General features: G+C 30.1%; 1 protein-coding gene across 4 annotated transcripts in view; it reads left to right on the top strand.

Moving 5' to 3' along the window:
- Positions 1-14,796, top strand: part of LOC111618752 (protein FAM49B-like) — a 60,154-nt gene that overhangs the window by 37,111 nt on the left and 8,247 nt on the right. For all 4 annotated transcript variants that reach the window (XM_023360334.1, XM_023360316.1, XM_023360326.1 and 1 more), the window contains 6 exons: positions 980-1,074; positions 5,646-5,767; positions 5,832-5,937; positions 6,000-6,136; positions 8,080-8,154; positions 13,284-13,486. In XM_023360334.1, the coding sequence (XP_023216102.1) occupies positions 1,005-1,074; positions 5,646-5,767; positions 5,832-5,937; positions 6,000-6,136; positions 8,080-8,154; positions 13,284-13,486 (713 nt within the window). In that variant the 5' untranslated portion in view covers positions 980-1,004. The remainder of the gene's footprint in view (positions 1-979; positions 1,075-5,645; positions 5,768-5,831; positions 5,938-5,999; positions 6,137-8,079; positions 8,155-13,283; positions 13,487-14,796) is intronic.

Here is a 14,796-nt window from a genome sequence, read left to right as displayed (position 1 = left end):
TCTTCATTATCTTTTCCATTATAGTGAGAGGCCTTTTATTTCCAATCCATTATAGGTTCAACCAGATCCACATGGAGACAACTGGGTGGTGAGTGACAAAGCTTGGCATATCTGGGACAGACTGCTTTTTAAAAAAATTTCTGGGATTGCTAAACCATACTCAAACTTGGATCTAAATTGTCGGGTCAACACCTTTACTGCTTTGACTACTTGGTTGATTAACAAACGGCTCGTGCATTCTATTTTATGAGCCATTTGTTCGATATCAATACCTGAAGATGTCTATTTCACATAAACGAAAATGTTTGTAGTAAGAATTTTTCTGTTTTGTTATGAACTGGTGATGGTTTATTTGGTGAATGGTATATTACCTGGTTGATATTTTTTATTATATTTAATACTTTTATCATCACTAATGCCTAAAAATTCTTGAGAGAAGATTCATTTCTTCATTCTGCAAGCCTGATCTTACCATCTGAAAAATATCTATTTATATGGGTATTATCCAGGAATTTAAAAGAATGATGATACACTAAGGTTTTTGGTGTTTGGTGCTTTAACTTCCAGTTATCAAAATTCTGAATTTTATATGGTTAAACCATTTTATTTGTTTTTTGATATGTTGATACATTGCTTCCCAGTATGTTTTTACATCACTACTGTTAGTAGTTTTTCTATTAAAAAAAGTTCTGTCCCATGTATTGTCTTACTTATAAGATTGAATGACAGTAATAATAATATCAACTCACTATTCCAGCACTGAAGTTACGGTATTGTTTTTACTGTGTTGAAATTCATTCCAACTTGGATATTTTAATTTAAGATTGAATGATACTTGGGAATTAGTTTATTACTTTGTTACCATTGTTCTGAAATATTTTAAATCTTAATTTTAAGTTTTTGTGAATTTAAATTTTGAAATTATGCTATAGAAATATAATTTTATCATTTCTATACATAAATAATTTTTAAATTGCAGGTATTAAAGACTAATTTTTCCCACAATGGGAAATTTATTGAGGATTTTATCCAGAGATGATAATCCTAAATATGATGTATTTGTTGATTTTGAAAGTAAGTTATTTTACATTAAAAATGATTACATAATTTATATTATTTATATTTGATGATGATTAAAGTAATGTTTCTGTACTGTGTTTCAAATATCTTTTAATAAACTATGATAAAGATGTATAAAAGTTATGATTTTATTTATAGTGTAGTTCCAGTAAGAAAGTATTTTATTTATTTATGATTTTTACAGATACTACATCCCAAATTTAATAATAATTTTATTGCTTTGAATATTTTATATTAATATATGAGGTGTGTTTTTAAATAAGTACCATTTTGATACTAAAAAAACACAGTGCAAGTTTTTTTAATAATTTTATTCTTACATAAAAGCCTGTACCTTAATCTACTTTTCAACATAATTTCCTCCCAATATTAAGGCACTTTTCATATCGTACAACCAGCTTTTGAATTCTATCTTCATAGAAACCTGTTGCCTGATTTGCCAACCACTGCAGTACAGTGTTTTTATCATCATCATTGTCATAGCACTGACTGCCTAGATGCTTTTTCAAGTGGAGGAACAAGTGGTAGTTATTAGTTGCTAGATCAGGGCTATACAGAGGGTAATCAAGTTGTTCCCAGCCATATGATGTGATAAGGTCTTGAGTTCGTTGAGCCACGTGTGGACGGGCATTGTTATGAAGCAAAACAATCCCTTTACTGAGCTTACCATGCCTTTTGTTTTGGATGACAAAATCGTAAAGTGTCTGTTTTCTCAAAATTTTGCATCAACTTTCTGCACCAAGTCTTCAGTAATGACAGACAGTCGCCCACTATGCTCCTCATCATGGACATTAGTATGGCCATTTTTAAATGCTCTAACCCATTTTCTTACCATTCGATCACTCATAATGTTTCTTTTATTCGCCTCATTAATCTGGTGATGAATGTCAATCACTTTCATGTCTTATGCATTAAAAAAGTGATTCACCATGCGTACTTCACAATCAGCAGGATTTTCAATTGTCTGAGGCATTTTAAACACACACACACAAACATACAAACATAAAATGAACAAATGCTTCTGTAATGGCATCTATGGCTAGCCAACAGATGTAGGTACTCAATAAACATTTGCGGAACACCAACTGCAGCAATGCAGTGGCCCTATTTTAAAACGGTACTTACTTAAAAAAATGCCGTGTATAATATATATAAAATAAAATCATCAATAGAAATTTTAGGATGGTCACAAGTTGCTGTGTGCACTTCATAAAATTCTATATATCATATCAGTCTCAGTGCTTTTTATAAACAGGTAATTCATTTACATGACTAGGCAAGACATGAGGAGAAAACCTAAAAAGAAATACTTGCATAGTTAATAACTAGATCATGTGATAAAATTGATTTTAATTGCTGCTTTCCTGATCACTAACATGTATTTATTTATTTTTCCTTCATTGGATATTGCTTAATTACTTGAATGGCTCTATTTTCTTAAGGGCATGACACTACATCAAAGTTTCTTAACGGGGTTGGTATTGACCCTGTAGGAATTAATAAAAGTTTGAAAGGGGGATTGGTGAGTAAATTAGATATACTGTATATTATACATGTATATACTGTATATAATGCTAGTTTCAGTATTCCAAGTATTCTGCATGAGAATTTGAGTGCAGCCCTAAAGTATGATGTTAAGTGGTTAGCAAATGTGGACAAAGAGGGAATACAATCAAAGTTTTGTTATATACCTGATGCAATAGCAGACATTTCAATCTATATATATATAAAAACAAATGTATGTCTGTCTGTGTGTCCTTCATGCATTACTACACCATTTATCCGATTGCCATGAAACTTTGGGAAGTTGTTTAATACACTCCTGTGAAGGTTTCTGGCATAGTACATTTATCCTACGATAGATGGTGCACGTGTATATGAGCATTTCATTGTAAGCATTTCAGCACAGTTAGGAATTGAAACTTGAAATTTGGTACATAGTTAGGGTACATCATGAGAATGCACACTAACAAGGGATTTTTCAAAATCTCCCCATGGGAAAAGGGGCAGGATTAAGTTTATCAACAATGGAAGTGTTAAGAGAAAGCAACGTGCAAGATTTACAGGCACAGATGTGGTTTTTTTGTGTTAAATTGAACATAATTTTAGACCCATCTAAAAATTTTCTAATTAGTCTGGAAACAGGGGAACCTAATTCTTACATTCTGTGAAAACGGGTAAGATTGGCTGTAATGTAATAATCTTAATCTTTGCTATCGTTACTTTTTGCCCAAGCAATGCCGGGCTTATCTGCTAGTACTGTATGAAATACAGCAAGATATAACGAATTACATGAATTTATCAAAAAAATTATCAATCATTAAATTTAAATTTCTGATTATCAGATTCACTTATTTGTGATTGAAAGTATAAAAGGTAAAGTCAAACTTTGTAAAAATAATACTAGGCTTGTTTTTATTAAAACATCAAGATGCTTTACAGAGCTAAATAATGGTACTGCTACATCATACCTCAGATATAAATGTTATAAAAAGTAAATCACAAGAAAAGTGTCTAAGTTATAAAATGACAATTCGTAAACATTGGTTAATATCATATACTACAAGTAAACTGCATTAACAACTATCAATGAAACATCAAAAACTTCAATCATTCAGAATATGGCAGACATGGGCAAATGCGGCTCTTTTTGAGTTACATGCGGCTCTTGCTGGAAGTGTTAATTTCTGCTTATTATTATTGTAAAGTACTATATTATTTTTCCGACTTTCCAACGATTATCGACACTACTGTGTGCCGGAAATAGCCATTCCCTAACGGGTACTTTACGCGGATTCGCGTTAGTGTGCCAGGCCTGGACTTTAAGCGTGCACCGAATTAAATAATGACAAAGTTTGTCAATAACAAAATCAAATATTTAATTAAACTTCTATTAATAAACTCTATACAGTATTTAGTAAAAATCAAACAATAATTTATTCAATGAAATTCAACAAGAATCAATCCGACAAACTCAAATCAATCTATTTCTAACTTAATTCTATTCCCCTTTGGAATTCGACAAAATCAAAGAATTAACTTATAAACAATAATTCTTATAAATTAAAGATCCTAATCGTCACCTCAATATACTAGGAACCTATTTCCTCAAACTCTCAAGACTTTCTATAATCGTCGATCCACAAATCGAATAACTTCAAAATCCTATCGGACACCTCTCTCGTTCACTGCTACGAAGCTCACCAAAGCTCGTTGCTATCAGGAATTCACCTCGTTCGTTTTCACTTGAGTTAGAGGCTTTATAGTGTGAGGTGACGTCACAATTCTGAATGAGCTCACTCTCCTCATTTACATACTTATCTGTAACATTAAATTTTTCTTGTTTATCTGGCAGATTATTTTCCGACAATACTTCGCTAACCTTTTACATTATTCTTTTTAACAATTATCGGGATGCTTTATTCTTTTAAGGTTTAGCGATTCCTAACTGGGTTGTGGGGTCTTCCCCCCCTTTTTCTCGGTGCGGACTTACTTTTTTCCGCTTGGGAAGCGCAAGTGTGCGCGAGTTTTTCTACGGCGCTTTTCTTTCGTCGGTGAGTTGGTTTTTCTTCTATTTTTAAGTTACTAAGGTGAATGGTGAGGAAACCTTCGTCTTAACTAAACATAAGCCCCAAACAAAATATAATGAAAGCAAAATAAAAGTAAAATAAAAATAAAGCTCAGACTTGGTTCCTTACACCATTATTTTTACAATTTTAATTCCACAATTTTGTGAAAATATGTTTAGTAAAAAAATTCAATATTTGTTTTATATTATATAATAAAATTGCAATACAGAATAAAAAAGTACATAACTGCAGCTCCCATGCATTTTGCAAAACCTACATTTTGGCTCCCACTTAACTCTTGCTTGCCCACTCCTGGTATATGGTATATAGAGAATGTAACAAACTATAAACTAAAATCACTAGGCTATCTAGGTGTCTGTTGCAGCTTGGTGAAATTAATTTTTTAATTATGATTTTTATGCAAGTTATGGAACATTACATTACCAATATTTTCATGCTATTAGTAAGTATTATGTAATTCACTGATAAGGTTAACGTGAGGATAGTATGGCTGTAATTAGCGAGAAAAATACTATAAAATGTTACATGGCAATAAACATTGCCATGTAAAACATTTTATAGTATTTTTCTTGTGCCATCATGTCAAAAAACTAAGTAGAATGTTCAAGCATTGAGATTTTCTGTGTGGGGAGGACATGCTATTTTTTTCTTTTGTTTCTTTTGAAATTTTGCAAAGCTTAAGTAGAGCCAAAGTGCAGCCACACATGGCTTTGCCCATTCTATGCCACTGCATTCTACATATTTAATTTGTTCAAAATAAATCAAAATGGTTAAAGGGACTCATTCTATCCCTGGGTTGCATACAAGCTCTCAAATACCCTAGTCATTAGTATCTTGAATAATTTGAGTTTTTCTAACTCTCTTTCTAAATTCAAAATTTTAATTGTATCATTTTTATATTTTAGTAGAATTATAATTATTTTTTTGATTGATTTGACTCTAATAAAGTTTATAATAAAAATATTTTTGTTTCAGATGCCCAACCAACTGAATCTGAAAAAGAAACGTATTCTATTGCACAAGAAGTTCTACAATATTCTCGAGATATACTTTTAGAGTTGCAAATGTATAAAGGAGCAGTAAATGAAATAAGAGAGGTTAGTTTTTAATTTTTTTATTGAATTATTACTTATCAGAAATTAAGATTACATTTCATGATAGGCAATAACTAATCCTTGTAATGAAGCATACCAGGCAAGAGCATGGGAAGCAGTTATTCCATTAGTTTCTAAATTGAAACAATTCTATGAATTTTCACAACAACTTGGTATGTTTTTAATGTTAAATAATATAATTTTATAAATGATTATAAATGTTGCAAATTAATAGATGATGTGGTGCCTCGAATTTTATGGGAACTATGTTCAGGACAAATTCCTCCTACACAGCATCTTGAAACTCAACAGGCCTTGGTTAAACAGTTTGCTGAAATTTTAGATTTTGTTCTCAAATTTGATGATTTAAAAGTAAGATATTACTTTTGAATTGTTTTCAATTTAAATATTGCTAGTTAATAAGTAAGTATTTTAAATAGTATTATTTTTATTTAAATATTTATAAATCTCAATATTAAAAATGATTTTTGGATTTGTTAAATTGCATAATTTTGCTGTTTTGATTACGTCTATGTTAAATATTAATTTATATTTATGACTTTGGTTAACAAATAACAAATAAATAATTAATATTTAACACAGACATCAACTGGAATCTTGGGTCTATGAGAGAAAGAGTGACTCACAAGTAGCATCCAATCCAAAGTGAATGGCTGATCTATAAACATCTGACTTTGGTTATATAAGCATAACTGCTTCTGTGAAGAAAACAAAAATGGTTGTTACGTGTTCACAGCATGATATCAGCTCAGATGTCATCCTGGTTAACAAAGTCTGCATTTGTGAGTTAAGCAGATGCTCACGTTTAAAAAATCTGCCAGAGTCTCCTTTGGCCCTCAGTAGCAAATGTAACAATGGCTCAAATATGGCTGCTTCATCAAAATACATTTGTTACCATAATAGACAATCCACTTGCCATCAAAATAAAGCATTTGTGAGGAATGGAGTACTTACTGTGCCCCAGTAATCCTTTCTTGCACAGATGTCATAACAAGTCTTGAAACATTAGGGCTTCACAACAGGAAACATCACAGTATAGAAGATTACCATATTAAACATATGTCAGTCTTGAAATTAAGTCTTAAAAAACAAATACATACACAAACATGTGTAAAAAACATTTTTTTTTTTTTTTCTTTTTTGTAGCTAATGCTATGCTAACCCAAAGTAGCTTTGACTTTGGGCCAGCATAGCATTAGGCACTAGTGTATATTCTTTGTAGAATATATGTCACTTCTTCTTCTTCTTCTTTATCTCCGCCTTTTCCCATGTTCATATGAGGTCGGCATTTCCTTCTCTAATATGTTTTCTTTGTTTCTTTCTATCAAGGGCGTCTTCTCTCTCGAGTCTCCTCTGATTCAAGTCTTCCTCCACCTTATCTTTCCAATGCAATCTTGGTCTTCCTCCTTCCTTTCACTACCAGTTTTCCAACCCTCTTTTCAACATAATCTTCACTACTTTGTTCTATGTGTCCAAACCTCCTCAACCTGCATTCTTGCATCTTCCTACTCAAGGGACCCACCTTAACAGAACTTCTAATAAACTTTCCTTATTCTAACCTTCCTTGACACTCCACACATTCATCTCAACATTCTCATCTCTGCCACCTCCATCTTTCTTTCTTGGGCTCTTGGGATTGCTCATGTCTCAGGCCCATACAACATTGCAGGTCTAACATCTGATTTGTATAATTTACCTTTCAGTATGCAGCTAACTTTCTTGTCACATAACACACCACTCAACTTCCTCCAGTTCAACGTGTGTGGCATGTAGAATACATGCTACTAACACAATAATAATCATAATCATCATCTTCTGACTATTAAAATTTTTATTTTAGTTATAGAGATTATCAGAAAGATGAAAAATATTAAATAGTTTTTATTTAATTTTTCAAAGTGAGCTACAGGATGATAGAAGCATTTGAAGGAAGAGCATATGCTCAGAAATCAGTACTAATTAGTATTGAAGTACAATAGGCATTTGAAAAATTATGAAAATGTTAGAAATGTGTATAGTATCACTATGCATATTAGAAACTAATTTGTAACCAAAGAAAACTGGTATATTAAAATCTTAATTGCACTATGTTAACATGTATGAACTAACACTGAACATCCTAGAATTTAAAAACCTTGTTTTCTTTTTCAAAGCTATATAATTTAAAACTATTAATTGTTAACTTGAATTTTCTGAGAACAGATACTTCAAACTATGTTTGACTATTCAACTAAGCTAGTGTTAAATTAAGTAGAATTGTTGATAAATAAGTAAAGTATCTTTACTGCTTACAGATGACCAATCCTGCAATCCAAAATGACTTCAGTTATTATAGGCGAACAGTGAGCAGGTTAAGATTGGCTAATCAAGTAGGTAAATTTTATAAATTTTTCTTATTTAAACAGTGTGGTTTTTTAATGTAATAGTGTAACATAAATTTATATAACAATCATCTCCATTGATTTGTTTATCACATATTAAAGAAATTATTAAAAAATGAAAGAAAAAGCATTTTCTAAGTTGTAGATTTAAAATATTAGATCAGTTTTACAATAATATCATTATGTATAAGTTGCTTATAACATCATACATAATTTCTCTCTAGGAAATTCAGAATTCAGGAAACAAAAAAAAATTGTATCATAATATTTTAATCATAACAAAATAATAATACTTAATAAAAGTCAAAACAATAGAAAGTGATGACTATATATATATATAGTCGTGTATGTGTGTGTGTGTAAAATCCAGGGCTGTGGAGTCGTAGTTGGAGTCGTGGAGTTTTGGTATTTTAGTCGGAGTCATCAAAAAATCCGCTGACTCCGACTCCCTTTTACTTACCAACTTGTTATGTATATGAAACGGGGTCGGGTGGTAAGGAAAAGTCGGAGTTGGAGTCAGTAGATTTTTCGCGACTCCACAGCCCTGGTAAAATCTATGTCTTTGATGATGGTAAAATCATAGTGGTAATGTTGGAATTATTGTAAACTTATTAGAATATATATATGTTATTTGGGAATACCTCTCAGAATCTTTTCTTTGGCTTATTAAATTTTAATTTGTATAATGAAATAAAGCAAACAAGAATTTGCTGCTGCCTTTAATTAAAAGCAGAAAATTCTTATTTTTATTGTGAAGATTGGGAGTCCAATCTTCTGGTTGCTTGATTTGTTCATTATAGTTTGCTATAACTTTATCAATTGTTAGGCTTGGCAAAACAATATTTTATTGGACTGAGTTTTATGGCCCTGCAAACTTTTCCAGTCATAAAGTGGAGAATGGTAGCAGTAGCTAGTGCCTTTGACCCAAGGCCAGTAATCTTTTAATCCAATGTCATCAGTCTAGGACTCAGATTGGTTTGTCTGGTGATCAGGTTTGGGTAAAAAGGAGACAAGCAAAAATAATGGCAGTTTGTGATACAGTAGAACCTCGAAAACTCGGCTCTCGATAACCCAGCACTCCGGATAACTCGGCCACACCCTGGCAGGGCAAAAAATCCTTAGTTAATTAATTTTCATTATAGACAGCTTTATAAAAGTATAAAAGCTCTCATAAAGTATTTTTCTGAGGTCTGTCTTATCAGGTAAATTACTGTACACAGTGTATTCATTAATTTTCATTTTCATGTAGTAAAGGCTCTATGCCTTCATAAAGGACGTACTTTTCCTTTGTTTAAGGGTATTTGGGCAGTTTATTCTCTGTTGTATTCTCAAGTAAACAATACATACAAGTACAGTACAGTATTTTCTGAGGAAACACTCGTACTTATTTTTTTTAACCCCATTCCCGATAACCCGGCATTTTCACAAACTCGGCCACCCTTCGGTCCACATTAGGCCGAGTTTTCGAGGTTCTACTGTATCAGGTAGACAAGTTGGATCAGAGATTCACCTCAGACATTCCAGTAAGGAAGATCTTCTGAAAAAGGAAGAACAGTGGACAGCTTGAAATGGACTTAAAACTAACAAAATCTCATCACAGAATTCATGACTTCAAAAAGCACTTAACAATTACAGTATATATAAACTATAAATGAAGTGTAAAAAAAGCAGTCTCCCATACATCATTGGATATGTTCCTTGTTTTAAGAAATCATGTTATATGAGACATGCATTATCAGATAATTTTATGCAAGTTTAATCATGTTGCATTATACAACTTTGGCACATTATAGGGGAGTGCACTACTGAGACAGTAGATGTATATTTTGTCATAAAACTGAGTGGAAGTAAATATGACCAAAAGAAGTAGATCACAAACTGGACTATATATATCATAGACATATTTTGAGTTTTGTCTATTGTAATAACACTGTTATCATTTTTAATGCTTACAAGGAGCCCCTGTGGCTTTGGGGAAACGGATTTTGATGATGTTTGGTGTATAGGTAGTACACCATGTGAGTGTACTACCCGTAAAATACTAAAGTGCAACACTCAAATATATTTGAGAAAAACGAACTTAAAATTTTTTTAGCGCTTTATATATAAGTTATGCGTACTTCTGCTTGAGCGTCCTGTGGCTGATTTGGCAACACTCCTGACTCATACGCTCTAGTACTTGGGTTTGATTCCCCTCTGTTTACTTTTTCCTTTTTTTTTTTTTTAATGCATAAATACTTATAATGTATTTCTACTATAATTTCTACTATTCCAACTCTAATATTTTTACTTTTATTGACAATAATGGTGCATTCTTGACACCTATGTGTCAACTTTCCCATCTAATTGTTATCACCAACAGTGACCTCCGATCTAATTCTCACTAGGAGAATTTTGTCTATTGGAGTTCTTTTTCACTCACTCTTTAACAGTTCGTTTCTGAATTTCTACATGAATAGATGTATTTGTGCAGTGAAATTTATTTTGAAAAATTATTTTATAATTAAAAAAATGTCATCAAGAGAAGCAAGTTCTTCATGTTGTGACAAAAAACTGTTGATGATAACTCTTTATACAGTGATGTATTGAAGCAGCGGCTAAAAGATGGAGTAGTGTATTATGAGAGTTTACTTTTCAAAAATAATTCTCTACACCAAAAATCATCAAAATCCGTTTCCCCAAAGCCGTAGGGTCTCCTTGTTAGTTTTATACAGCCATTTCTATTAATTTCTTTGTTAAAATGATATAAAATATATATAATCTTTTAACATTATCCTTAAAATATTTGTTTTATATTTTTACTTTTATTATTTTATAATATTTATGTATGTTATATGAGTGCAAATATATTTTGTTGAATTTTAAACAATATTTGTGAAGTGTTATAGATACCTATACACTTCACAAATATTGTTTAAAATTCAACAAAATATATTTATGTAATTGTGTAATTTTTATATATTTGATATGCATTTGGAATATTTGAAATACATCATGTTGTGTCTTGCATTCCAGTTTGGAGTCTTTTGTAAAATCTGATGCAGATATTATTTATAGATCAAAAACATTTGTTGTATTTTTTCTTATATTAAAATTCATTGCTGCAGATATTTAAGGATCTTGTGTATTTGTGTTGTAAGATGAAAAAAAAATAGTCAACAATAGTCTCTTCTGCTAATCTACTTCTATTTTACTAGCTGTAATAACAGTTTATCACTCAATACATATTTAGTGGAAACATAATTAGTTTCAGAAATTTTTCAAAACTACATTGAATTATACAGCAAGTCCTCACTTAATTTCATTGATAGGTTCTTGGAAACTGCAATGTTAAGCAAAACAATGTATAAAAAAACCAATTTTACCATAGACTAAATGATCTGAATTATACCTTGTATCTTATTTATTTAATATTATTTTAATTGAATCAAGCTTTATCTGAAGGTTCAAACGTATCTGCCTACAACAATTTTACAAAGTATTGAAATATTATATGTGCCACTTAGTTGTGCCACTTAGTTGTGAAAGTGATAATTTTTTTTCTGTTAAACATGCTTCCTACTTCAATTACAGACAAGTTTATGCCATTCAGCTTCATAAAATAACATATCAAACTGTGAATTTATCAGTGAGATTTACTTGTCTTTTAGAGGAAAACTGGCTTGATGAGAGAGACTTATCCATAGAGCAGAAAGTGTTAATGCATGTATTATGTTAACAAATGTGAAAGAACCTATATTTAATTCTGACTTTTGTTTCAGTTTTCTGTATAGTAATTAACACTAGATTATATAAGCTGAATAAATTTTCTGAATTATTTTTGAGTATGTGTTAAAATGTACCCCCTTATATAAATTACATTGCTAAGTTTCTATATCAATAAAATAATTATTATTGTTATATTAAGTAAAAAACAAATGCTGCCTATTTTCAGTTCTAAATAAAATGCCATACATATAGTAATAATAATATAATAGTAATTTATTTACTGTTACTAATATTATATCAATATTGATTTTTATTTTTAAGATAAAAATCAACTATAGTACTAAAATATAAAATTAACTTTTATTTTGCATTTTTACTTGTCTCTTTTGCATTGTAATTTGATATTACTCATCTATTTATTTAATGTTTCCTTTGTACAATATTCATTATTGATTTGTCATCAGTTACCTTAATGATAAATATCATTTTATACATTTTAACAGTAATTTGAATAGTATAATATTCAAATTACTGTAATCACTGGTATGAATTTTATTTCATGATGATGTTGCAGTCGTTTTTGTTGATTTTTGTCTTTCGTCATTGTTTTTGTAATTTTTCCATATGTTTATTTTTTAAACCTTAACACTTTTTTATTTATTATTATATTATATTAATATCAACAGAATAGTATCAAACTGATTGATACATAAATAAAAATCAAAAAATCTTTAATCCAGCAGGTACTTATAACATGAAAAAACAAATGCTTTGGCTATCTTGAATAACTGTCTTAGGTTTGAATGTTCTGTAGAATTTGTGTTCTAGAATGTCAGTTCAAAAAATAAATTCAAGTATAGTGCTCATTCCAGTACTTCATGCTGTTTGGTGATGTCATTGCAAAAATCAGAAACTCGGAAAACTTATCCAATACATGGCAGATCATCTACAGATAAATGTACTTCTGTGGATGATGCATGGTCTGTCACTTCTGAATCCCAATGTTTTAATAAATATAAAGATACAAATTTTTGCAGAGACATCTCCAAACAATGTGACGTCATTGCATAGAATTTGTTTTTCAAACTGACATTCTAGAACACAATCACCACAGAATTTTTAAATCTGATGATCACTATTCAAGATAACAAAAAACTTTTTTGAGTTCTTGCTGGATTAAAGGTTTTTTTGACTTTTTTTTATTATATTAATATTTATGAATTCTATACTTTAACAAATTTTTTTATATATCCTTTTTTACATACTCTTACATTCTAAAAATAAATAGTAAAATTTGATATTATATGACTGATTTCATATTTTAAATCAAAATTTTGAACAGTTACTTCATATTTGATGCAGATTGTAAATACAGAATTAAGTTGAATTATAATTTATTTACTTATTAGGATCCTATTGAAGAAGAATTAGAAGTTCCAAATGAACTAGCTAATAGAATGTCCTTATTCTATGCTCATGCTACACCTATGCTGAAAGTATTAAGTGATGCTACTACACGTTTTGTTGCTGAAAATAAAGATTTACCAATAGAAAATACTACTGAGACATTAGGTACAATGGCCAAAGTGTGTCAAAGAATGGTGGAAAATCCGTAAGTATATTAAGGTTTAAACAAAACAAAATTGATAATTTAGTTTTATTGTTTGTTTTCCATGCTGATTTTAATTACTGAAATTTATAAAACTTAGCATATTCCATACATTCAATATTTAATATTCCCCAAAAATAACACCAGGTCTTATATTAATATAATTTTTGCTCCATAAAATGCATTAGGTCTTATTTTCAGGGGATGTCTCATCCAAAGGCACTTGCAAAATTTACAAATAAAATAAATAATAATATAAATTATAATTAAGTAAGTACAGGTATACCTCACTTTACATCTGTAATTGGTTCCAGGAGAGGCGACTTAAGTCGAAAAACGACTTAAGTCTAATTTACTTGTCACTAGGCTAAACCACAAATAACCATTCCCAGTTTTGTATTTTATTTATAAATGCATTTTTAATAATATATGGTTAATAAGAATCTATTTTAATTTTTAAATAAATTTTAGTTTTTAATATAGTATAGAAAAAAGTAATCTAAATTTTGTGAATTCATGAATGTACAGTACATACTTGTAAATATACTGTACATGTTTACAATTTGGTGATGTTTACAGTACATTGCAGACTTTTTATGTGTGAATGTAGTTTGCTCCAAGACATTATAAAATAAGATGATTTTGTAAGGTTAAATAACAAATACAGTTATTAAAATTATTTTGCAACAGTAAAAAATAAACTAATTTATATTAAATTTACCAATATTGAGTGGCACTGACAAGGATGCCAAATGGTAATGTTGGAGCTACCGTGGAAAACACCAACATTGAGCATTTAAAGACCGCTAAATAAGATGACAACACAGAAACACATACGTTTTCATGTTTTGTTCTCTAAGATTTATGATAATTATATTAACATTTACTGTAAATGTATATATTTTAATATGATTTTATGTGCTTTAACGCTTTTATAGTGNACATTGAGCATTTAAAGACCGCTAAATAAGATGACAACACAGAAACACATACGTTTTCATGTTTTGTTCTCTAAGATTTATGATAATTATATTAACATTTACTGTAAATGTATATATTTTAATATGATTTTATGTGCTTTAACGCTTTTATAGTGATATTACAACTTTAACATTTGTGGCAGACAGACGTAAAGTCGAATAAAATGACTTAAACTTGATTTTTATTTTTCCATATATTTTTTGACAAACGACGTATAATTGAGAATGACGTAAGTCGAGGTATATCTGTATTAGTGTCAATATTAATATTATCTATACTAACATTATAAAGAGATAAAGTTTGTAAGTTTGGATGTAGGAGGTAATCTCCAA

The sequence above is a fragment of the Centruroides sculpturatus genome, unplaced genomic scaffold (genome assembly GCF_000671375.1).
Source record: "Centruroides sculpturatus isolate CEXI.00-Female unplaced genomic scaffold, Cexi_2.0 scaffold67, whole genome shotgun sequence".
NCBI lineage: Eukaryota > Metazoa > Arthropoda > Arachnida > Scorpiones > Buthidae > Centruroides > Centruroides sculpturatus.
This window is presented reverse-complemented; position numbering and strand designations above follow the sequence as displayed.